General features: G+C 38.1%; 1 protein-coding gene across 1 annotated transcript in view; it reads left to right on the top strand.

Moving 5' to 3' along the window:
* Positions 1-22917, top strand: part of SYTL5 (synaptotagmin like 5) — a 71876-nt gene extending 48959 nt beyond the window's left edge. Inside the window, exons 8-18 of the mRNA XM_088051447.1 lie at positions 652-781; positions 2586-2692; positions 6553-6645; positions 10563-10628; positions 11631-11809; positions 12671-12773; positions 14876-15037; positions 18126-18234; positions 19608-19743; positions 20594-20802; positions 21405-22917. Coding sequence (XP_087907573.1) covers positions 652-781; positions 2586-2692; positions 6553-6645; positions 10563-10628; positions 11631-11809; positions 12671-12773; positions 14876-15037; positions 18126-18234; positions 19608-19743; positions 20594-20802; positions 21405-21547 — 1437 coding nt within the window. The 3' untranslated portion in view covers positions 21548-22917. The remainder of the gene's footprint in view (positions 1-651; positions 782-2585; positions 2693-6552; positions 6646-10562; positions 10629-11630; positions 11810-12670; positions 12774-14875; positions 15038-18125; positions 18235-19607; positions 19744-20593; positions 20803-21404) is intronic.
* The last annotated feature ends 313 nt before the right edge of the window (positions 22918-23230 follow it).

Here is a 23230-nt window from a genome sequence, read left to right as displayed (position 1 = left end):
AATATGTTGTCTTTGCAAGTAAAAAAGTGTTAGTGTCTATGAAGAGCAGTTTTGGAAGCTGTATATAAGTGAATGGTTGTTTTATTTATTTTCTTGTTGACGCATAGACTGACTTGTTTTCCAGTGCATTACATTTGTTTGAAAAATCCATTTAATTTAGATGGAGTTATGTTATTAGCTTTTCTTTTATAGGCAGGCAAGAGGTCATAATGATATCAAGGACATTGGCTTTATTTAAGGTGTTATGCTGGCATAATTTAATTAGTTCAAGTACATTTGGTTTTGCTGTGGCTGAAATCATTATACTAGGACAAAAAACATAGGATTTTGTCTTTTGTATTTCTTTTTTTTCTTTCTGAGTTCTGAGTTGAGCTTCTAATAGATTTGAATGTTTCCTTTCCCTGATACTAACTTTGATTCTTCAGCTGCAAACTCAGAATGTAAGCTAGAATTGCATCTTTGTGCAAATTTTATGTATCATCCATGCTAAGCAAAGCAGATTAGACTGGAATCTAAATATATTCAGTAGTAGACTGGATGTTAAAGGAGCTTTGGAGTTCTGGAATCTAATAGAAATTATGTTTTTATGAATTAATAATGAGTAAACATTGGTTTTGTGTTTATGGCATGTGCATTTTTCCTATTGGGCAGGACACTGACTTGGAAAATGGCATGATGATTCCAGCAAGTGAAAGTGTACCTGAGGATTTAGTAAAGAGGCACCGCAGGAAACCATCTGGAACACCTTCCATTGCGGTTTCCAGGGTATCTTTGTCATCAGGCAAGTATTAAGTCTATTCCTTCTTTCTCACAGCCTTTATTATCAGAGGATTGTGCCCATTCTTGTGACTCTGCTCCTTTTGTTCTTAAAACCTGTTGAAAGACCAAATATAAGTTTCATAAACTTGTTCATTCTGAAAACACTTCCTTTTCAGTAATCAAGTTCATACCCCTTCACAGGTTTTTCATTAAAAAATAGGGATACTTACCCCAGAAACTTTGGTACAATGTTATTGTTACGTAAATCACATGCTCTTAGAGTTGTTTCAAGATTTCATCCACAACAGCCTATTGTTCAATCATTCTCTGTCTGCCCCCCTGTATGAAATACTACCTGTATGCAAAATTACTCTGCTGCTGCCATTACATTTCACACCCACTTTGCCCACAAACAAATTTGAGAAACAATGAGTGGATCAGAGAACAAGCCCCTCTCAGACTTCTCATCTGTTCATTTTTATATGTGATGCTCTGAACCAGTCAATCCATCTGTAATTTGCCTCATTTCTTTGGAGACTGGGAGGTAGAAAGGGCCTGCACAGGAAGGTGCTGTCACAGCCACTTTGCAATAATGGATGGAGATGCTCTTTTTCCTCTCTGAAATGGGAGGCAGGAGCATCCTGCACTGTTCTGCTTCCCCCAGGCACTCAGGCAGGTTCCTACAGGGCTGATGGAGCAGGTTTGGGTTTGCAGGCTTCTCTCTTCTTCACTTTATTGTAGCTGGATTTAGCCCAAAGCAAAAACCTGGTGGTGTATTCCACAGAGCTAATCCAAAGAGGGAATGTTCTTTACCTCACACATTTCTGCTTGAAAACATCGGTTTCCTTGAGAATATTGTTCAGGGCAACTCCATGCAGAGGTGTTACAGATGGCTACTTAGGAAGTAAAAAATGTCCCGTTCCTGCTACCTTACAAAATAAAGGCTTTCCTGGGAGATAAGAACTGACCTCATGTAACCAAAGCAGATGGATGCTGAGAAAAACTCTAGGAAACTTGGGAACAGGCCTCAGACTCTGCATTGTCTCCTCAGCAGATCTCAAAGGACATTAAGCTCAGGAGAGTGACCTCTCCTGCCACATCAGCTGTAGACCAGGTAGAAAATGAACAGTTAAAAACCTTTCAGATTCCTATGTGCAGGATCTAAAAGTACTCTCTTCCCCCTTTTCTTTCCAAATACATTGAAACAGTCCAAAAAAAGATTTATATGGGGAGGACCAAGAGGCCTTGAAGAAAGATTTTTTTTTTTTTTTTTTTTTTTCTGTCTTATGCTACAGAGTGGATGAGAGACCTGTAGGACTGAGAGAAACTGCTGGAGCTCTTGAGACTATTTGTTTCCTCTTAATTTCTGCACAAGGAACACTGTTAATGACAGAAGTACTTTCTACATCCATCTGTATCCCCAGTTGCTTGATTCTGATGCAGGTGCTGGGGAGATTTTGGTGGTGGTGGTGGATGTGACAATCACTGTGAACACTTGGACAGGGAGCTTTGCAACATTCCAGGCTGGCAGGATGAAAGTCAAAATCTTGATGACCTATGATATCATCCACAGAAGACAATGACAGTAGATAAATAAATAGTACAGGGGTAAAATTATTGACCAGAAGGCTGAGCAGCATCAGAAAGCATATTTTTCCATTTATCATAATGATGTTCAGTTGCCACAGTTTTTGACAGATAACTAAAATATTGTTTTAAATTTTTTGTTAAAAAAACAATGGGGTTGGGACAATACTTGTACAGAAGTGAGATGGAATATGTCTGTACAAAGTATAGCAAACATTGAATTTTTTTTTGTTTCCCAGACCGTAGCCGATCTGAGATAGATTTGAGCGAATCATTCTCTGAAGGAAATGAGGATACCCTGAGCATAAGAAGCAAATCTGTACCTAGTGCCTTAGATCAGGAACTGGTGAGTTATAAATATGTAAATGTTCATCTGGTAGAAATTCTGTTTGCTTGGACCAGTGAAATCAGGACTGTATGTGTATCTATATAAAGTATGGGTAAGGCAGAACATTCTTTCAGGGATATTTAAAGAGTTTTTTAATGGTGTCATCTTCTGAGTATGTGTGATATAGAGTGATTTCAATGAATAGTCATGTCTCCAGTTTGTTGTTAATTTGCTGGGTGTTTTGTTTGAGTTCACAGATGAAACAAACCTAGCCTGGAAATAAGTTCCAGGCACTAAACTGCACATGCTTCAAAATTCTGTTAATGAATATTTTCATAAGTTTTAATTTTGAGGCTGAGAAAGTTCATAGTTTAAAGGCTTTAATCTTTGCTTTGGTTTTCCACTTATCTGTATTTTTACCAGGAAGGCCCAGCTTTCTGTTCTGGCAATGTTGCTTGCCTCATCTTCCTGTTGACTCTTCCATACATCTCCATGTCTTTTTTTGTGTATTCTATGGACTGCTTTTCCTGTAGTGATTCACAACTTCCATCTCCTCTTCTGCACATATCCAATTTGCAGATGTGCACCTATGCTATAAAAGGATATCCAAGCCTATTAAATATGCATCGGGGGGGCGGGGGGGGAAGAGGGAAATGTTATTTAAATAATTCTTTGTCTAATCACAATTTATTCTAAAATTTCCAAATGTGTGCTTGCAGCTTATGCATTTTGCCTGTTGTCACAGTCCCACCCTTCCATCTGCTCTTTCCTGAAGAACATTGGCCATGGCAGATGTCTCCCCTTCCTGTAGTGTTGAAATTTGAGTCCTGGTGGAAAATCATGTGTTGGGATTTCCATCTTTTCTTGGATTGATAGCAGTCAGAGAATGTGCCTGCAGCGTTGATTTGGGTTAATTTTTGAGGAATTAACAAAAGACCTTCTTGTGTGTCAAGTGTTGGTGGAAGAAAAACTTCAAAAATAAGTGGCTTATTTTTAAATTGTAATAAAGAAAAAGGATCTGTTCTTTATTAAGAAGCTGGAAAATAATGCAAAAGAAAAGCACAAAATTAAAAATGCAGATTTTATATTTCTTTGTATCTGTTCTCTGCTCTAACTGACAGCTACAACTTAGATATTTCTCTGAGGCAGCTGCCAGAGATGACAAATCCAGAGAGGTTTTCCGTTCTTTGATTTTTGTCTTCTTAATCAGAGATTTTGTTTCGTATTTTTTTCTTGCTGACTCTGAATGAAATTTCAGATTGCATCTCTGCAACTCTCTAGCTCCTTTGCTAGCACAGGACTCCTCTCCTGTGGCATAACCTTGATTTAGATGCTCTGGAGTCTCATGTTAATTCCCATTTAAAATTAATTCATAGCAGGAGTCACAGATCTCCGATTTTACCCATATCCTCGCTTTCTATGCCTTATGAAATGGACTGATTGCATTCACCAGCTTTTGTGTTACCATATTCATTTAGGGTAGTTTGTCTCTCAGGAGTCCTTCAGAGTCTTGTCCCATACTCATTATGGATGCAGTGTTTTGAGATGAAAGTTGTATTCCTGCTGGAATTTAGTTTATTTGATGTTTGCATGTAAGACACGAAAAGAAAGGTATCTGATGATGGTAACAACAGTTCCTGCAGCCTGAGAAAATATGGAATTTTACCTCCTTTCCTTCTAGCTGAGGTCCTTCATTCTCTTATTCCTTGGTGATGGGAGCTGCCAGCAGTGGTATGGGAGCTGCCACATGTCAAAAGGACGTGCAGGTTGCTGGAATTTATCAGCAGAAAGGATGGGAAAAGGCTTTTAGCTACTTTGGTCCCACCTTTATCAGGGAAACCCATTACCCATACAGAGAAATCAGCTGGAAAATGGAATGGATATATTGCTTCTCTAACTTAGTATTGCTTTTGATAGTGAAAAGGGATAAGCCCCAAAACTCACAATTTGTGGTACAGATTTATCAAGGAGCGCAGGGAACCAGATAAATCCAGTGTTGTGTTCAAGTGTGAGCACATTTTCTAGACAGGTGTGTGTTGAATTCCTGACCAAGTAGTGTTCATTACATGCTCAGCTGCTTTTTTAGGAATAATTGGATGATGTGCATTTCATAGCCCCCACTGGAGAACATGAGATTAATATCCTACTAGCTCTAACTTTAATAAGCTAATAACACCAACCAATTACATAGTTGCAATTCTGTAACACCTCCTGAGAAATATAATCGTTGTGGTGCAAAATAAATTAAGAGTGTAAGTTAAATATTAATCTTTTTTTTAAGTTTTAAATTTCTGCTTGCAGACAAAAATTGATATTCAGCAGTTGCTAGGACTCTGTGAAGCAATGTCAGTATTTGAGTGTCTATACCCGAAACACCCCAGTCTGAAGATGTTGCCTCACCTTTTTTCCCCCTGTGTTTTGCCCCCTGTGTTACTGTGGGCAAGAAAGTAAATTGTGTTCTTGTTCCAAATTTAAAACTAGATTACATCACCTGGCTTCTGATCTCAGTGAGGGGAGTAGAAATGGGTGGAGTGGTTTTTTTGTTGCTGTTTTATTTCAGTTTTTTGTGAGGTTTCACTTTTGAATGATCCAGCTGTCTGTCTCCCTGAAATGGTTTGCTCTGCTGTGCCTAGGTCTCCAAGGATTTTTTCTTTAATTTATTTTAAGGTATCTGTTACTTCCTTATTTTTTTTCTTTGGGGTGCTAACAGTGCCTTCAACAGATTAGAAAGATAAGAGACCAGCAGAGCAAGCCCATGGTAAGGACTTGAAACTAAGTTTTCTTCAGTATATAAATTTTAGTGATACCTTGTTCTGATTTCCCTCTGCTCAGCATTCCATATGCAGTAACAATTGGAAAGCAGTAATAAAAAATCACTTTTAGGTGATTTCATACCAGCTCAATCAGTGGAGCAAAGGAGACGAGACACAGAAGCCAGTTTTATCTACAGTATGGCAAATGTGCTGCAAATTTTTTTATGTAAACTGTGAATTCAACTCTCACAGCACTTCCTGCTGTGTTTGCAGATCAGCACAGAAGTCTTTGAGACTCCTGAACTTGAATACAGTTTTCTCTGCTTAGTTTCAGAGTGAGAGCAACTAAGAGCAATAAGCAATAAAGAATGAGGTAGCATCCCTATTGCAAATAAGCAGTAGAGAATGAGGTAGGTCAAAAGGGGAGGTTTTAATAGCTGCAAAGCAGTTATAAGGAAGTTGAAAATTTGACTTCCATTAAAATTAAAAGCAAAGTCTTTCAAAATAGGCCTGACATAAGGCTTATGGAAACACTGAGATTTCCAACTATACCTAATAAGATTATAATTGTCGTCTGGCACTTTTTTCATATCATTTTAAGTAAAGTAAGTAAGTATTTTAAGAGTGCCATTAGGATCATCAATCACATCTAAAGATTTGGTTTCGATTTTACTTTATTCCTATGTTTAAACAATTAAAATTATTTTTTTCTGTATATAGGTAAAGTTGTTAAACTTCAGTCTTGCTTATTAAAACTCAAGAACCTATATGAAGCTGTACAATTACTGATTTTCCACATTTTTATTATTAATACAATACAGTAATTTAATTATTTTTCAAAATGCTTATCAACTGGCTTGATATAAGACATGAAATGTTTGTGTCAAGATTTTCAGTTCCTAAACAACTGAATCCTGAAACCACTGCTGTCTCCTCCCCTTATACTCTGTGTCTGTGCAGAGATGTGGAAAATGTGAATCAAAATTCCTCTACAGAACAGAATTTGAGTGTACATCATGCCATCTTCCTAAAGTGCAAAACTTGTGAAACAAAGCTAAGTGACAGAAGCTGACCAAATACAGTGCGGAACAAGACTTGACGACTAAAAGCCTGTTTGTCATTTAGGGCTATCTGGAGGAAACAGAAGAAGATATTGATGACATAGTGGCCTCTTGTTATCCAAGAACACATGAACATATGACAAGTGGATTATCAACAGTAAGATCTTGAGTAGAAAATGTGCATTTTCCTTCAACAAAAGACCATATTTCCTCCAGAAAGGAATTTAGTTCATGTCATTTATCACATTCATCTTTCATTCTACACTTGAACATCTTTTAGCATTCATCTTGATGTTGAGAAACATCTTTTAACATAAGATAGACTTTCTGTTATATTATTAATGCTGTTCAAAGCTAAAATGCTGTTCTCTGCAGGGCATGGAAAGAGAAAACTATTTTGCATACTCATTAGCAGACTTCCTCATATGCTTGGGTTATTATCAAGGTCACATGTGGAGAAGGCAAACCAGAGGTGTTTGCAGCGTGTGACTGCTCAGCTTTGCACAGGAGCACTTGGTCTTAATTGAATTGAAACAAAGAGAGCGAGGCTGTGGGGAGGATTTTCCTTCTCAAACTGCTTTCTGAATTTTTAGGTTCTTGGGACACAAATATTTGTCTGTGGGTTTGCATACATTCCACTTCCGTGGAATCATTGTCCATCCCCAAAATCATCTCCTCTCATTCTTCATGCCACCCACATCTGGAGAGTATTTCTCTTTACTGCAGGAGAGAGGTGCTTGGGGATTAGGTTGCTGACAATAAAGGGATAGCTGCACCTGATGGTAGCAACAAAATTGGTATAAGAAGCCTTGTGCTGTTCATTATGCAGTTTGTTATTCACTGGGGGAAAAAAAGAGATAATAAAAGCAGCCTTTAACATGTCTTATTTATTATTATCTGCTGTATACTTCATTTTTGGGATCCCTGGGCAGCTGATACTATCTTCAGGGAGCCCTCTCTGGCCACTCTTCTTCATAGCTTGTGTCCAAAAATAGCTGTGGACAAAGCTGCAACAAACTCTATGTAGAGTGTGTGAGTGCTGAAGAGGATGAAGAAAGATGAGTCTAAATACTAAAAGGGAGGAGAAATGGTCTATGACAATAACCAGGGAACTGTCCTTTCTAGATTGCTCCCCCATTAGTCTCTGTGCAAGCAGCAAGCAAGGCCAAAGGGATCCCTGATAAATCTCATGATCCCAAAAAATGGAGTTGACTGGACTAAAGCTTGGCCTACATGGAGAGGAGAAAGAGCTGAGAATATTAACATCACAGAGCATTTTGATCTCTTAGATCTGGCCATGTCAGACCATTTTTCCCATTGACTTTTGTAGTTCACAGAAACAGACACAGCAGAGAGTGGGGCTCTTCACACCACGTCAGACTTGAGCACCTGTAGCCTGTGGACACTGGACTAATTACAGCCACTGAGCCAAGGCTGGCAGTGACTCACAGCCTCCAAGGCCTGCTGGTCCCAGGGATTTTGTAGACAGAATAGTTTTCATTTCCTCTGAATGTTGATAGAATGGTTGCAGGGGCTTAAATATTTTCTCTGTTAGGTCACTCACTAGTTAAGAAACTGCATTTAGAGATCCTGCCCTCTGTGCTTAAGGCAGCATTCTGTCCATGGGATGGGTTTTGTCCTTTGCTGTAGATTTCTGACCTTTCTCTTAAGCAAAGTGAAGCTTCTCCAGTGCTCTAGGTTTGAGTTAATCTCACATCTCAATGCTCCCGTTTCTCCTTATTCACCATGACATAATTTTTAATGTCACTGCATGCAATGTAAATGGCAAAGCTGTGAATTGCCAGCTGCTTCTCCCTGCAAGAGCAGGGCAATTTTACAGGTTCATTTCTTTATTCCCCTTAAGTGTGTTGATAACATTTCCCCATCATATTTTTACTTTCACTTTTTGAGCCTTCTCACACTGTATGGTTTTTTTATCCTGTGCTGTCAAATGACTGTTAACTATTAAATCACACTGATATAATGTTATTAATGAACAGTAGACTCATAACTGTATGATCCTTTCCCTTTCCCTTTCCCTTTCCCTTTCCCTTTCCCTTTCCCTTTCCCTTTCCCTTTCCCTTTCCCTTTCCCTTTCCCTTTCCCTTTCCCTTTCCCTTTCCCTTTCCCTTTCCCTTTCCCTTTCCCTTTCCCTTTCCCTGCCATGAATATTTGAGGAAAAGAAATAAATATTACAGAGGGTAAAAGACACTTGAAATCTACCTGCAACATAAATTATCAAAAATGGAGTTGGAAAGTGGCACTGAAGAGAAACTGTACCTCAGTGTTAGTCTTCTGTTTTGTGTTTTCCCAATACTATTGCATCAACTGTGAGTTTTCTCTTCATCCTTCATCCTCCACATATTTATGTGGTGTTGTCAAGACCTACCACATCAGTGAGACTAAAATGTTCCAGTGCCTTACTGCAGCGATATGATGCAAAACAAATATAATTCTTAGTGCAGTATCAAAATGAGATTGCATCCTTCATAAGTTGTTTTCTACTTACTAAACAGGAATATGAGCATTTTTCTTTGGGATTTTACATTTAGTGTATGCAATGTCCAGTGTAAATGCTGCAGAACAGAGTCTAGGGGTGGGGGATAAAAAGTGAAGTGTATCAAATTCTACTAAATTTGTACCATTTTCTTTGTGGTTTGCAAGCAATTCAGAAATTGTGTTTACATAAAGTCAAGGGTCAGGGGCCATCTATTTGTTTTGGATCTCTGTTATTTTATTTTTTTTCCTAGTCATTTATCCCTTGCTGCCTGCTTACGTAAAGACTGAGGAAAAAAGTATTTAGATTAGAGAGAGAAGTGTTTGGAGCAGAAAACAACTCATCCACCTCCTTGTATTGGTATAACCATGGATTTTTTTCTGAAGTGGGTGTACAAATTGTTGCTGGGAATATTTTAGGCATTTTTTTAGCACATACTGGACTGGTTAAATTCCCTAAGAGTGTAATGGGATATTTTCTTGTATTTTAGAGGTGGAAATGTATAAATAGTAAATGGAATTTAGCTCAAGGCATGTTAGAAATTGGAGGAAATATGTCACATTGGTTGTTTGTGTTGATAATTCTCCAGTAATTTTAACTAGTCCAGTTAATGGAATTTCAGACTATTATAAAAAGGATATAAAAAAGGACAATTTTAAAATGCTTTTCTTTTTCTTTCTTTTTTTTTTTTCTTAATTAAGAATAAAGCCAGCCATCAGAAATACATCAAAACCACCTTTTTTTGCTGTTTATTTTTCCTACACAGGGTATAAAATTAAATTTCTGGGTAATAATCACTCATACAAATAACACTTATTCCTGTCTGTTGTTGTTCACCACATTGACACAGGACTGTTTATCCCTTGAGCCTCCTGTGCTGCAGGGCCCTTGGGCAGGGTGCTTGGAGAGCTGGGTTTTGTCACAAACCAATTCTTTCTGTGTGGCCTTTTCCCTGGACTGTGCTCTTCCCTGCTGCTTGCAAGGAAGGAGAAGGATGAAGACACAGCTCAGAGATTCTGCTCTGGCAAGCAGAGGAGGGAAAATGTGTCCCCCAATAATGAATTACTGTACTTTTTTTTCCCAGAGAGTGACACATTTCAACATTTTAGTGCAGTTGTCATCTATTCTTATGGGCTCCACAGAGAAGCTGCCATTTCTTACAAAGGCACTGATGCTGCGAATAGAGGAATGCTGAGCTTTTGACTGGCTTCAGGGAGGATTGACGTGCTCATGCACATGTAAACAAAAATAAATCCAAATGTAATCCAGTATGAATCCAAACCTGCTGAGCTACTGTTCTAAAATATAATTTGTTTATTTTGATACATAGGTTACCTCATTTTTATGTAATTACTTTGAACCATCCTTCAGCACTTGAAGTGTATGGAAAACACAGAATTTCTCTGATTTTGTGCTACCTTTTTCTTTCTTTATTTCTTTCTTTCTCTCTATGGCTTTGCAATACAAACTTCTTTTACCTTTCTATATAGATAATCACTTCTCACTGCACTTATTCTTTCTTATTGCAGCAGTCTAATGCTCTTTTTTCTTGATCTTTTGCACTGCCTTTTTTAAAGAATTCCCCGGAAGGCTCTGAGAGAAAATGGACATATTTAAATGTTCCTGAAGCAGATGGTGATACTGTGAGTTCTCCTGAATCCTCTGCTCTAGCTTACTCTAAAGGTTTCTCTCTCCTTTCTCCCTTTTTGTTGAAGACTGTACCTGTGTGTCTTGCAAGGTTCCTAAGTGTCAGAATTTAGATGGTGATATATGTTCTGGAGTGATCGTGTTCCATGACTCAAAAGGAAATGTGTGCCAGATTTCTCAAATGCTTTTGGTTCTGGCAGTGTGCATATTTCTTCAGTTTTCTTTAAAAAATACTCAGTTATTTCCTAATTGTAAACTTTTGGAAGAGGGAATCCTCATAGCAGTACTCTGCAATTTATGAGTGTGAAAGAAGAAGGATCGAGGGATGATTTAATATACTGTAGTGGAAAAAATTGTGGTATTATTGATAAACTTCTTGACTTTACAAAATTTGTAGCAATGAATTAGGGATTGAATTTTGCTCCTTATTTTAGAATTGTTAATGAGAGACAGGTGCCACTTCAAATAAATATGGTTTTATACTATCTCCGTTATGGGAAGCATCCTTGTAAGTTTTCCTGAGGGCTCTGTCAGCAGTTGTCCTGTGAGACTCAGTAAAAACAAGGCTACCAGCTCAGCCACAGAAGTGATTTTTTATTTTTTGTTTTTCTGCTTGGAACTTACTTGAGCTCACAATTTATGTAGCCTGTCTGCTCTTCAGTTCATACATTAATTAAAAGGTGGTAATTTAGATTTAGTCATGTTTATAAATAGGTTTGAGTCTTGCAGGGAAAAACATCTGTCTAGACATTTAAACTACTAATAACTACATTTCTTATTCCCTTTACATCAAATCCTGGCAATTCTATTCTATATAATGTATCTATATAATCTATATAATTCTATATAAATATCTCTTTCCATAGCAAGTCCTAAAAAAACGTGACAAAATTGCAAGGCTGTAGCTTTATGAAAAAGAAAACAGCAAAAAACCCCAACAGATTTTGGAAAAGAATAATGTGTTTCAGCCTCTGAGCCCTCTTTCTGCTCCCCTCCAGACGAGCATTAACAGCATGACGAGTGTGTACAGTGAAACTGGTGACTATGGCAATGTGAAGGTCAGCGGTGAAATCCTCCTCAATATCAGCTACATCTACAAAACAGGTGCCCTCAACATCCTGGTGAGGAGCTGCAGAAACCTGGCCATTGCAGATGAGAGGAAGCAAAGAACCGACCCGTAAGCACAGAGAAGAATTTCCTTGAGCTCTGCTGGGGGTGATCCCCACCACATCCTTCCCTGCCTCTCACCAGGGGCTGGGATTTGAGCCTGGGAATTCACAGGATCCAGTTGGTACAAGCAGCATTTTGGTGATGGTTTAGTTTGGGTTCCCTGTGGGAAGGGCATTTTCTGTGTGCTTCTTAGGGCAGCATGTGCCTGTTCTGGGGAAAAAATAAGATTATTTAAATTACCAATGTGTTTGATAGTAAAAGGAAAAAAAAAAAAAAGAAGGAATAGGCAGGCAGCATCGAGTTTCTTTTACTTCTATAATCAAAACTGAAGTATATGAGAGGAGTGATGTTCTGGAGGCAAGGATTAATGGAAATAACTGTCTTCATGGGCCCATATACTCACTTTGCAACTACCATGCTTTCTGAGTTTCTCATCATAGTTTTCAGTATAATGTGTAAACTCTCTCATCAGAAGGTAACAATTAGTGTCTCTAATTGTGATTAATCGATGTACATAAATGATGAAGTTTTTAATTCTCTTGTATTTTTAGTGTATATTTTATCATATATGACCAGTTGGTAATCATATATGGCAAAAGGGAAATGGTAAGGAAAGCTTGTTGCATTTCTGAGGATAAATAAATTAATTTAGCTCTGCCCTTGTTTATTGATCTTATCTGACTTACACCACTATGTTTGTAGGTGAGGGCCATACCTCTCCATGTTTTGCATATTCTCCGTTACATGTTTACACTCTTTACAATGCAAAAATTAATTTCCTCATATGTTACTGATGCAGCAAAGTCAGGTCTTTGCTCAAACTGTTCATTTTTTATTCTTTGCTAATCCTTTGCTCCTTGCTCTGCAGATATGTCAAAGCCTACCTTCTGCCTGATAAGTCCCGCCAAAGCAAGCGCAAGACCAAAATTAAAAGTAACAGCACCAACCCAGAATTTAATGAGATGCTGAAGGTGAGAACAGTCTCTCTGTCAGGCTCTGATGAGTGTTTCACTTGTTTCACAGGTATTTTCTATATGTGCTTCAGTACAGGGATTAGAACTTGAAAGAAATGCCTCAAAAGGGAAGGTGTTTAAGCAAAAGCATCTAGAAAACATATGAGTTTCTATTTCTGACTTTCAGCATTAAGGAAGGGGTTCTGTTTGGTTCTCCCCTTTACAGTTAAAAATTCCACTAGTTTCCATAGATTTGTTTCAAAACTGTTGATGTTCCCAGCTAGCCTGAGCTTAGAGTTGTTAAAGGCACCTTAAAGATTTTATATGCCTGCTCTGAAATAAAGCTGGATTAGAAGTTCCCGTCTAAGTGATTTAGAAGAGAAAATAACATTTTGCAGTAAGATCTGAATTCTTCTGGAAACTTTAACTTATTTCTGAAGCAGAACTAACTTTGATAAGAAAATGTCAGCAACTGCTTCATTATTTGTCTTCTTGAAAACCTGTGGTGAGGTTAATTTTCTGTTGCAACGGACTTGAGGACACAGTGCCCACAGCTCTCTCCTTCCTTGCCCTTTACCCATCCCCAGCAGAGAGGCTGAGCTCTTCTGAGCCCCTTATGCACCTCCCTGGCTCTGTGGTGCAGGGGGGAATGCTGGGGCTGCTGCCTCTTCACTGCCTCTCTGGCATCTTGACCTCAAGGCTCCTGATGATTCCCTTTCCTGCCAGTTGAAAGGAGGTATCCAGCAGGCTACCATGCAAACAGAACTTCTTTTAAGTTTCTCCTGAATTTCTATTTTTTAAATTTCTGTTACATTTTAAGTAAATTTCCTATAATAGATGCAAATATATGTTCCCTGGTTTGGCTTAGCCTGGCTACAAAACCGTTTTGCAGGAGCACACACTTGGTCTGGCCATGCTGCTTGCCAAGGGAGAGTCTTTTTATAGCTTCATTTTTAAATGGTATAGAGTGAATCAAGGCTTGCCTGAACTGGGAAAAAAAAAAAAAAAAAGAAGTATTAGACTTTATTTATCAAGTAATATAGCATTAATATAACTGCTGTGTAAACATAAGACATAGAAGTTTCTCAAAAATACAAATTGTAACAAAAGGGAGTTGCTTGAAATGTGTGTAGATAAGGAAGAGTTGTTCATCCCAACTGAAAATCCTGTTAAAAAAAATAAAATAAAAAGAATAAAATCTGTGTTGTATCTTCCCTCTTTGACTTTTACTCTGTTGTTGCAGAATATGAGGTTTCTCACAGTGGAACAGTTGGCATTGAGGGTTAGGCATTGTAGATATATCTGTACATAATTAGCCAACTGACTTGACTCTTTCAGCTTTTGGAGAGTATTTGTCCACATCCAGATATTGTTCCTGATACAAAAATAAGACATCTGGATGTCTTCAGCTAACACTAGAAGGGTGAATGGCAGGGAAATAATGGGCTTTTGCTAAAAAGAGAGTGTGAAGAGCCAGAATTCCAGATGTTTATAATTTTCTGTGCATTTGCTAGACTGCAATGTGAGTTTTTTAATAATTTGATATATTAATAGCTAGAGATGATTTTTTTAGCTTTCAGACTCAACAATGGTTTCTGATAGGCTCCATGCATGCCTTGCAGATGCTGCTGTACATGTTTTTAGAAGAATTTTTTGCAAGCTACAAAGAAAAAATTGGAAATGAGAGGATGCTTTCTGGAAAACAGTGTTCAGCAGACTCTCTTTAGGGATGAAAGAACCAGTGGGGTTTCTTTTTATCAACCTAGATGTTGATCTGCTTCTTTTACATAAACTTGTAGGGAATTAACAGGATCCTATTTTTAAGCGTCATAATTTACTATATAGTCATAAATACCCAGTAAATAATAATAATTTTAAAAAGCCACAATAGTGAAAGTGACATAAATTATCACTGAATGTATGTAGCAAAAAAAGATTTCACATTAACATTATGAGCTTTCTGGCTAGATCAATCTTGTTTGCAAGGAAAACAAATCTTTCTTTCATGCTCCATTTGTTAAGTGCTGTGGGCTTGGTGAAACTGAGCCATAAAAGGCTCAGTGGAAAATATTATTTCTGCTTATTCTGAGAGTTTCTTTTTTGTCTTTTTCTATTGGTAGTATGTCATCAGTCAGTCACAGCTGGAAACCAGGACCCTGCAGCTTTCTGTCTGGCACTATGACAGGTTTGGACGCAACAGTTTCCTTGGGGAGGTGGAAATTCCATTTGATTCCTGGAATTTTGAAAATCAGGGCGATGAGTGGTTTGTGCTCCAGCCCAAGGTAAGCGTTTCCAGGACTGGTGAAAGTGCTGTGAAGCAAATTTAGCAAGAATTAGTTACTTTTTCCTTTGGAATTTGTTTATAAAGCAGGACTTCATAAGTGTCTAATATGACAATATAAAAATTTACTTGTTCTTAAATCAGTAAAAGCTTACTGGTTTTAAAGTATTCATGAAAATTTCACATATGAAGTTATTACTACTTAAAAACAATTTTAAAAAAGCTTTTAAATAAACCGTAAGTTCATCCTGCAATAAACTCCAATAAAAAATGACTTAGTAAATCCATTCATTTTTTAAAATAGCACTTTCTTACCATTCCCTCTACCCAACCTTTAAGAGGTTATTCAAGAAACAAGCCTTATTTTTTTCTGTTCGAAATAATAATGTGACAAAACAACTTAATCTCTCATTCACCTTAACAAGAAGGGCACAAGATAAGGCTTCTCAGCCAGAAAATTAACTGAAACAGAGCCTGCCCTGTATTTAGTGAAGGATAAGGTGGCTTCTGTGCCCAGGGCTCCCCTGCTTTGGCAAAGGTGTTAACTTTTGGAAGAGATTCAAAGAGCTGTTCTAAACTAGAGGATTAAAGGCCTCTGTCTTGTTTGCCTCTGCAGCAGCTGCAATCCCCAGGAATTCCAGGGGTTTAGACTGACATTAAAGAAAGTGTATTTTTCTAGTTGAAAAAAATATAAGGTGTCCAGCTAATATTGTCAAGATTGATTAAATGATTTGGTTTTTCTATGTTCATTATATTTAAGGAAATCATAATATCTTTTGAGTTTCAGAAGAGTGTGTTTAATTTTTACCTTTCTATCAGGTGGGAGATGGATCTGTTTGCTCTGAAATTAGTTTCTAGGTAATTTCTTTTAATCCTAATGGGAAAATAATCAGAAAAGCCATGAAGCTCTCCTGCTCAGGAAAATAAGTAATGAGGCATTAAGCATTTCAGCCAGTCCAGCTTGAAAGTGGTATCTGATTATTTCCAAACCCATTAAAAGGTTTTTTAAATTACTTCTTTTACTATCAAAGAAAGCAAACACAGAATTGGTCTTGTCTGCCTCCTAAGTTGTTGCCAATAATGTTCCTAAACTTAAAACACTGCTAAGGTTTTTGATCAGCAAGGATGATATTTAAAATAAAATCAATTATTGCTTTTTGAATTAACAAAAATGAGACATTGGTTAATATCCACACAAAATACACACTGTTCTCCTATATGGACTGCCTGATGGAGACAGGAATGAAGGAATGGCAATGAAACATTTTCTGGGATTTATTACAGTACTTTGTTTGTTTTATCATAAGTCATTTAGCTGCTTTAGTGAAAAGGTTGGAGACTTGAAGACGTGTTTCTTCTATGAGCATTGAGAGATCTGTTCTCCAGAGGAGTGTGGTTAAGTCAGAAAAAGTAGAGAAAATAGTTCTGTGGCAAAAGAGGGGACAGAGTATAGAGTCATGTTATATGTGGGTTTGGGGAAGAGGCTGACAAATTTTTTCTGACTTTAGGACTTAGACCATTGCTTGTTCACTGGTTGAACTAAACACAAAATAACCTTTGATGCCTTTATGGGAAGCTTGATCCTAAACTTGCTTAGTTTAGGCTATAAGTGAGCTGCCTGACTGGCAAAATGTAGATGTGTAAATTATTCCATAGCCATTTACTACAGGTTTTCTTTAGTCCTTTGTTGTAGCAGCTGGCACTGGACACTGGTGTGAGACAGGACTGTTTTTCTGTCAGTGCAGCAGTGCCTCTGTGCCTCTAAAAATGCTTCAAAGTCTCGAAAGGGCCCTGTTGCTATGACTAAAATTGTTTTGTTCCCCGTCCCATCCTTGGGTGCAGACTCAGCCCTAGTGAATGTGGTCAGTGCCTCAGCCTGGAGTCTGTGAGGTGAAGGCAATGCTGGCCCTCTGCGTACACCTTAGGAATACCTGGTGGGGGTTTTTTGCTTGCTTTCTCTTGGTAATAGAATTTTGACCTTTGTGGAGTGTCAGGAAAAAAGCTGAATATGTCTCAGAGTAATACATTCACAGGTCAGACATTCCTCCATAAACAGTTCTTTAAAGGCTTCTGTGGTGCCTCTCCCTTTATCCTTGTCCTTCATCCCTCTAAAGAAATCAGGAAGATTTGTTAATTTGTACCCAAACCTAAGCACTGAAGCATGTAGAGAAATCATATCACAGAATCACAGATTGGTTTGGGTTTGAAGGGGCCTTAAAGATCATCCTGTTCTGATCCCCTGCCATGGGCAGGGACAGCTCTCACCGGAGCAGGCTGCTGAGAGCATCTGAATAGTCCCACCTCCAGCAGTGAAGTTAGATCTCTCTGTGTACCATCCAGTGTTTTTAAAATGCAGTTTCCAACTTCCTACAACATGAATGGAAGTTCAGTGCCCTGCCAATGAAGGACTAATATTATTTTAGCAAGGATAGACTGAAGAGCATCGATTGCATTTCTCTGGGTAAGATTAAAGCATTTATAAAAAAAAAAAAAGTAAAAATTCAAAAACACTAGCTGTGTAGAAAAGGAAAAGAATACTGGAAATAACAGTTTTTAAAAAATGTTTTTTTTTCAAAGCTGCTGGGTTTTTTTTCTGCTCTCCCTCACCTTTGTTCCCCACAGATACACATCTATTCAGAGTGACTCAGGAATGACTTCTCTAAAATGCATGAAACTAATTACATTTTAAATAGTGACTGGTGGAAATAAGGGCTGACTATCAGCATAAATCAGTTACAGTTTATATACTCAGAAATAAGTTTGAGAGGTTTTTGCTGTTGTTTTTTTTTTCACTTACTCATGCTAGATAACTCTTCTCTGTGTGTTCACTGAACAGTGTCTAGTGCCACATGGGTTTATTTTTCTGAGAGCTTGTATTCCCTAGCTCAGACAGCTTTCTAAAATGTGATTGCCTCCAATTTGGAATGCCTAATTATCTGAAGTGGGCTGGTACATCTTGATGGGTTTAAGAAGTGTTTAAAACACTACATGGATGAGTTGATATATTTCAACAGAATTAAAATCAAAAGAAGAAGATGAATGATTAACCTTGGCTGGATTTCTGGTTGGTTTGTTTGCTTTCTCTTCAGATGGAGGTTGTGACAGATTTTGGGCTTCAATACAAGGGAGAACTGACAGTGGTTTTACGTTATATTCCTCCAGATAGAAACCTAATGCTTCCTCTGGGGCAGTTTCAAGGTAAAACAAACATTAGTAATGATGATTTTAAAAATTTAGAAATTATTTACCAAATAATTGTACTGGTGAAGATTGAAATCATACTTTAATAGGCTTGTTCTTAGAATCACAGAATATTAAGGGGTTGGAATAGACCTGAAACATCATCTAGTCCCAACCTCCCTGCCATGAGCAGGGACAACTTCCACTAGACCAGGTTGCTCAAGGACTTACTCAACCTGGATTCAATACTTACGTGAGAAAATTCTGAACCACATGAATGTTTCTTTTGCTTCATCCTTTTCTGTTACACTGAATTTAAGGAGAGAGAAAGGAAGAGGAATATGAAGTTAGTGGTTGATGCAAGGCTCTGATTTAAATTTTTTAAAAAATCTAGACATTAGGTAACATGGTCAAGGGCAGCCACCGAGAAATAAATTGTCTGCATTGTAGCCAGAGAGTTCTTTTTTAAGCCAGTCATATAGTGTTTAGCTGATCAAGTAATAGACTTCACTTAGTTCTTCATGCTTAATTCACCTTAATCTGCCTCCTCATTTGCACCCTTCTTTTACACTGCTCTTCCTCTGCTCAGTCTTACTGTATTACTGCTGCAATTTAGTCCTGTAAAATCATATTTGAGTTCTTTAGGGTGAGCAGTGGTTTTCATCAGCAGTGAACAAGGGGAAAGAGCTACTATCTCTTTGCATTGTATTAGCATGAGGAACAGCAATCCTTTGGAGTGAGAGCAATCACTGGGTAGCACCTGAGTGCACATGGATATACCAGATGCAGGTATATCACTGTCTTCATGACAGCATTGCTTGTTAGCATTCGCATTTGATAGATTAGATTTCTTTCTTTCTCTTCTTTTTTTATGACAGATGATATTCCCTCTACTAGTAGTAAGGTTTACTCAAGGTTGGCTCTCTAAAAGCTCATTGTTATCAGCTCAGTCCAGATGCAGTCTGCATTTTTTCAAATTAGTACATTTTAACATCACTCCTGATTTTCTTTCCCCGATGTTTTCAGCCTGAATTAGTGTGTACAATCTCTGCTGCTGCCTTAACATCAGCACTGGAAGTGGATTCTGAAAAGAGGGCAGGATTTACTGGGCATGAAATTTTCATGTTCAGCATAGCAATCCTCAAATACTTATACTGGGACAGGAGTTCAGATAGAACATGTTGTTGTGTCCTGCAAGGATTAGCTAGCTAGTCCTTGGTCGAGTTCTTTATCAAATATGGAGTGATCTTCTGCCCTGTCTTAATAAGGAATTCTTTAATCCCATTGCAATAAATTACTTTTAAAAATTTAGCCAATTTACATTTCCAAACCAGTCTTACAGTGTATATATAATTTCTGACTGTAACTTTGCAACATTGTTCTATGCTTAGGAAAGAGAGGCTTCAAAAAAGGAAAAAAAGGAGATTCTCATCTGCCATCTGGAGGCGTATTAGAAGTCCTCATCAAAGAAGCAAAGAATTTAACAGCAGTGAAATCAGGAGGCACATCTGATACTTTTGTGAAAGGGTTTGTGGTTTTTTCCCTCTCCTTTTTTAAATGACTGCACTGGATCTAATTTAAGATATGTGTCACATGCCTATAAGCATGGGGGTACACAAAAAATTTACATAGTATGACAATATATTGTTTTTGTTTTTAGATACACAGCATTTTGTGTTGGACACTCAAAATCCAAACTAGAAAGAATGCTTGTGTTTTGAAAAAAATGAACATAATCTTGCATCTCTCATTAAAATGGATTTCTCATATATGTAGATTATACATTTTAAATATTACATTTAGGAAGTAGTAGATATCTTAAAACATATTTTCTTTGCCAGTATTTGCTCTGAATGCTAGTTTTCAGGCTTGCTGATTTCTAGATATGTTCCAATTCATAGTAATGGTTTGAGTGTTGTTACTAAATAGGAAAAATCCTGTTTTTAATTCCCTGGTGGAGCTTAGAATGAATATCTTGATCTTCTGCTGTGCTTAAAACTATCACTCAGCATATACATTTGAAGTAGAGAAAGTAATTGTCATTTCTTTCTGGATAATCTCTTCTTGCACTTTGAGAGGGACACTGGCTCCAGAGAGGTCCCTTCTAGCCAATGTTTTTATGACTCTGTATTTAACCTCACTGAAACAAAAAGTTTGTGGTTGAGACTTGAGGCAAGGAGACTTAATTCCAATTTCTGCTTGTGGTAACTGATACTGTAGGTATGAGAACAAATGGAGCATAAATGCAAAACAAGCACTTAATACCAGTGGGAGATGGGGTACTGATCCCATTTGAGCCTCTACATGATTGTAATATATTGTGAATACTATGTGAAAATGCATTTGCATATTCATTTTCCTTTTCTTTATCTCCCAGATACCTGCTCCCAGATGACAGCAAAGCTACAAAACACAAAACTCCCATAGTAAAAAAGAGTGTGAACCCTCAGTGGAATCACACCTTTGCCTTCAGTGGCTTGAATTCAAAGGACATACGGAATGTCTGCCTGGAACTGACTGTGTGGGACAAGGAGTCACTTTCCAGTAATATTTTTTTGGGAGGTGTCCGTTTGAGCACTGGAAATGGTAAGGTCCCATCTGACTGATGCTGCTGTTCTTACTCTGCTCTTTTTCTTTTACCCCATGTGATCCATGTGTGTGGAGGACAGAAATGTTACTGAGTGTTTTGAAAATATATGGGAAGTTGTGGAATTTGAAAATGGAGAAAAGGCAACAGGTAGATAATCTGTAGATAATTTAGTTCTTTCCTCCGCTGAGACACAGAAATTATGTGTCCATTTGTATTTCTACACAGTCTAAAAGAACTGTGAATACCTTAGGAAGAATTCCTCAGCATCCCAGCGAGAAGGGGTCAACTACTGCCCAGCAGTGGCCTTTCTGCTGCTGATGGTGTGAGCTGGAAGAGGTGTGAACCTGTTCCTCCTGTGTTGGGAAAAAGTTGTTCGTGGTGCAGTGTGGGGAGGTTTATGAGCCTCTGCCTGTGTGCCTGAAGGAGTTCAATGACAAACTGGTGCTCTCCAGGAGCTGCCTGTTTTCAGTACAACTCCCTGTACAGGTGGAAGTGTAAAGTGCTTATCATTTCTCTTGTACACTGCAGTAAATGAGCAGTGATGTTATCCAGCTGCTTCCTAAAATGGCAAATTCCCTCATGTTTTTACAATTGTCAGGTGTAAGCAATGGCAAGGAGGTTGACTGGATGGACTCTCAAGGGGAAGAGCAGCACCTCTGGCAGAAGATGATTGACAGTCCGGGAGCTGCAGTGGAAGGGGTGTTAATGCTGAGATCCAGCATGGGAAAACGCAGACTCTGAAAGACTTTAACTACTGAGGGTGCCACAGGTACCCCTGGCTTTAGTGGTGTCCAGGCTCTTGTCACCTTGCCCATTTGAACACGAGAAGGGTTGTACCCTTTGCCTTGGATATTAAGGCTCTGAGTGAGATTTTAATGCATTCTGCACTTTCATGCTCATGTTGTTTTACCCAGGCTTCTTGTGTGAATTGTTTCTCCTGAAGCCACTGAGAGCTGGACACCTTGTACAGAGATCAGACTGGCTTTCTCTGTCCCTTCTGGTGGCTGGTGTGCAGCTGATGAACATTCTGCCTGCGGGCTGCTCAGAGTGAGCAAATTCTCTCGCTGGTCATTTAGTGAGTAACGCCAGGTTTATGAATCTCCTGGCTCAGAGACAGGCAACAGTGTCACAGCACAAGCAGATTCAGAGTCTGTGCTTTGGTGTTTGTAAGTTAAGAAGCCATAACTTGTTATGAAGGACAAGAAACAGTGTTTCTTTATTGTGTTTGCTTGTTGGGCTGTGCAGAGGTGAAGCACAACAGGCTTGGGACCAAACCCAACCAAGCAGAGCCAATGCTGTGTGCTGCACCCTAGAAACAGACAGCTGGCAGGCAGTGCTGGGGGCCTGGCATCCTCTGGGTATTTTAATGCACATGTATAGAAGGCAGACTTGGTTCATCGTAATCAAAGAGCCTCTAATGAAAATAAATCATAACAAATCCTCCGTTTCCAGGACTACACGATGCTACTGTGTTTTTCTTTCAGTTGACAGCTCTAGCCAAGACCTTCTGATGTCATTGAACAGAGGGAATATGTCCACATGCCAGTTCCCATCTGATGTGTTGCTGAGATGAGACACATGCTAGGTTTGAACAGTTAGCTAAAACTTGATTCAACAGATTGTATGGAACAGAATGGGATTAAAACACATACCAAAATGATTTGCATAACTGTAAAATCTTCTCTGAATGGGCTGTGGTCCTATTCAGGCCCATGCACATTAATTATAACCCAAGCAGGACATTTTTTCTCCTGAACATCCCCCAGAGGATGTAGTGATGAGTGAGTCTTGACCAACACAATCATTAATCTTATTAACCTTAACAACTGTTCAACAGTAATTTTGTGATTCCTCAAAGTATAACACAAAGGAAGATCAGGAAACTGAATGAACAGCATTTCTTCTGAATTTTCCACAATTAGAACACAGCTTTCTATTTATAAATTCCATATAAAAATTAATCTGTAGCAATTCCTACATTTTGATTTTTACCCCAAAGTTTATTGCAAGAAATCTAGAATATGAACTGATAGCTAAGCAACTACAACTGGAGATTTTGATATCTGTAGTTGTCCTAGTGTACAATTATGTACATGTATTTAGAGCTGAATTCAAACCTTAAAATGTAACATTAATTATTTTCTTTTTCAGATATTTTATGCTGTTTTTTTGTGGGAGTGGCTGGAAACTGCAGGGAAGTTCACAGCCAGTCTTCTAAAATCATAATATTATTGGATAAAATAAAGTATTTCTTAGTGCTGAAAACAGTAGTTTTAATAAATTTATTTTTTTTTCATTTTGCATAAGTTATTTCAAAATTCGGATACGACTTTTAAAAGTCACTGGAGGTACTGCTTGCCCAGATGAAGACTCACCATTTTCTGAAATTACCAAGTCATCTTTGAAAATGAAAATTCTCCTGGA

The sequence above is a fragment of the Pseudopodoces humilis genome, chromosome 2 (genome assembly GCF_049639895.1).
Source record: "Pseudopodoces humilis isolate 2021_Gansu_Grassland_sample_001 chromosome 2, ASM4963989v1, whole genome shotgun sequence".
Classification (NCBI taxonomy): domain Eukaryota; kingdom Metazoa; phylum Chordata; class Aves; order Passeriformes; family Paridae; genus Pseudopodoces; species Pseudopodoces humilis.
Note: the sequence above shows the minus strand (reverse complement) of the source record. Positions and strands in the feature narration are given on the sequence as shown.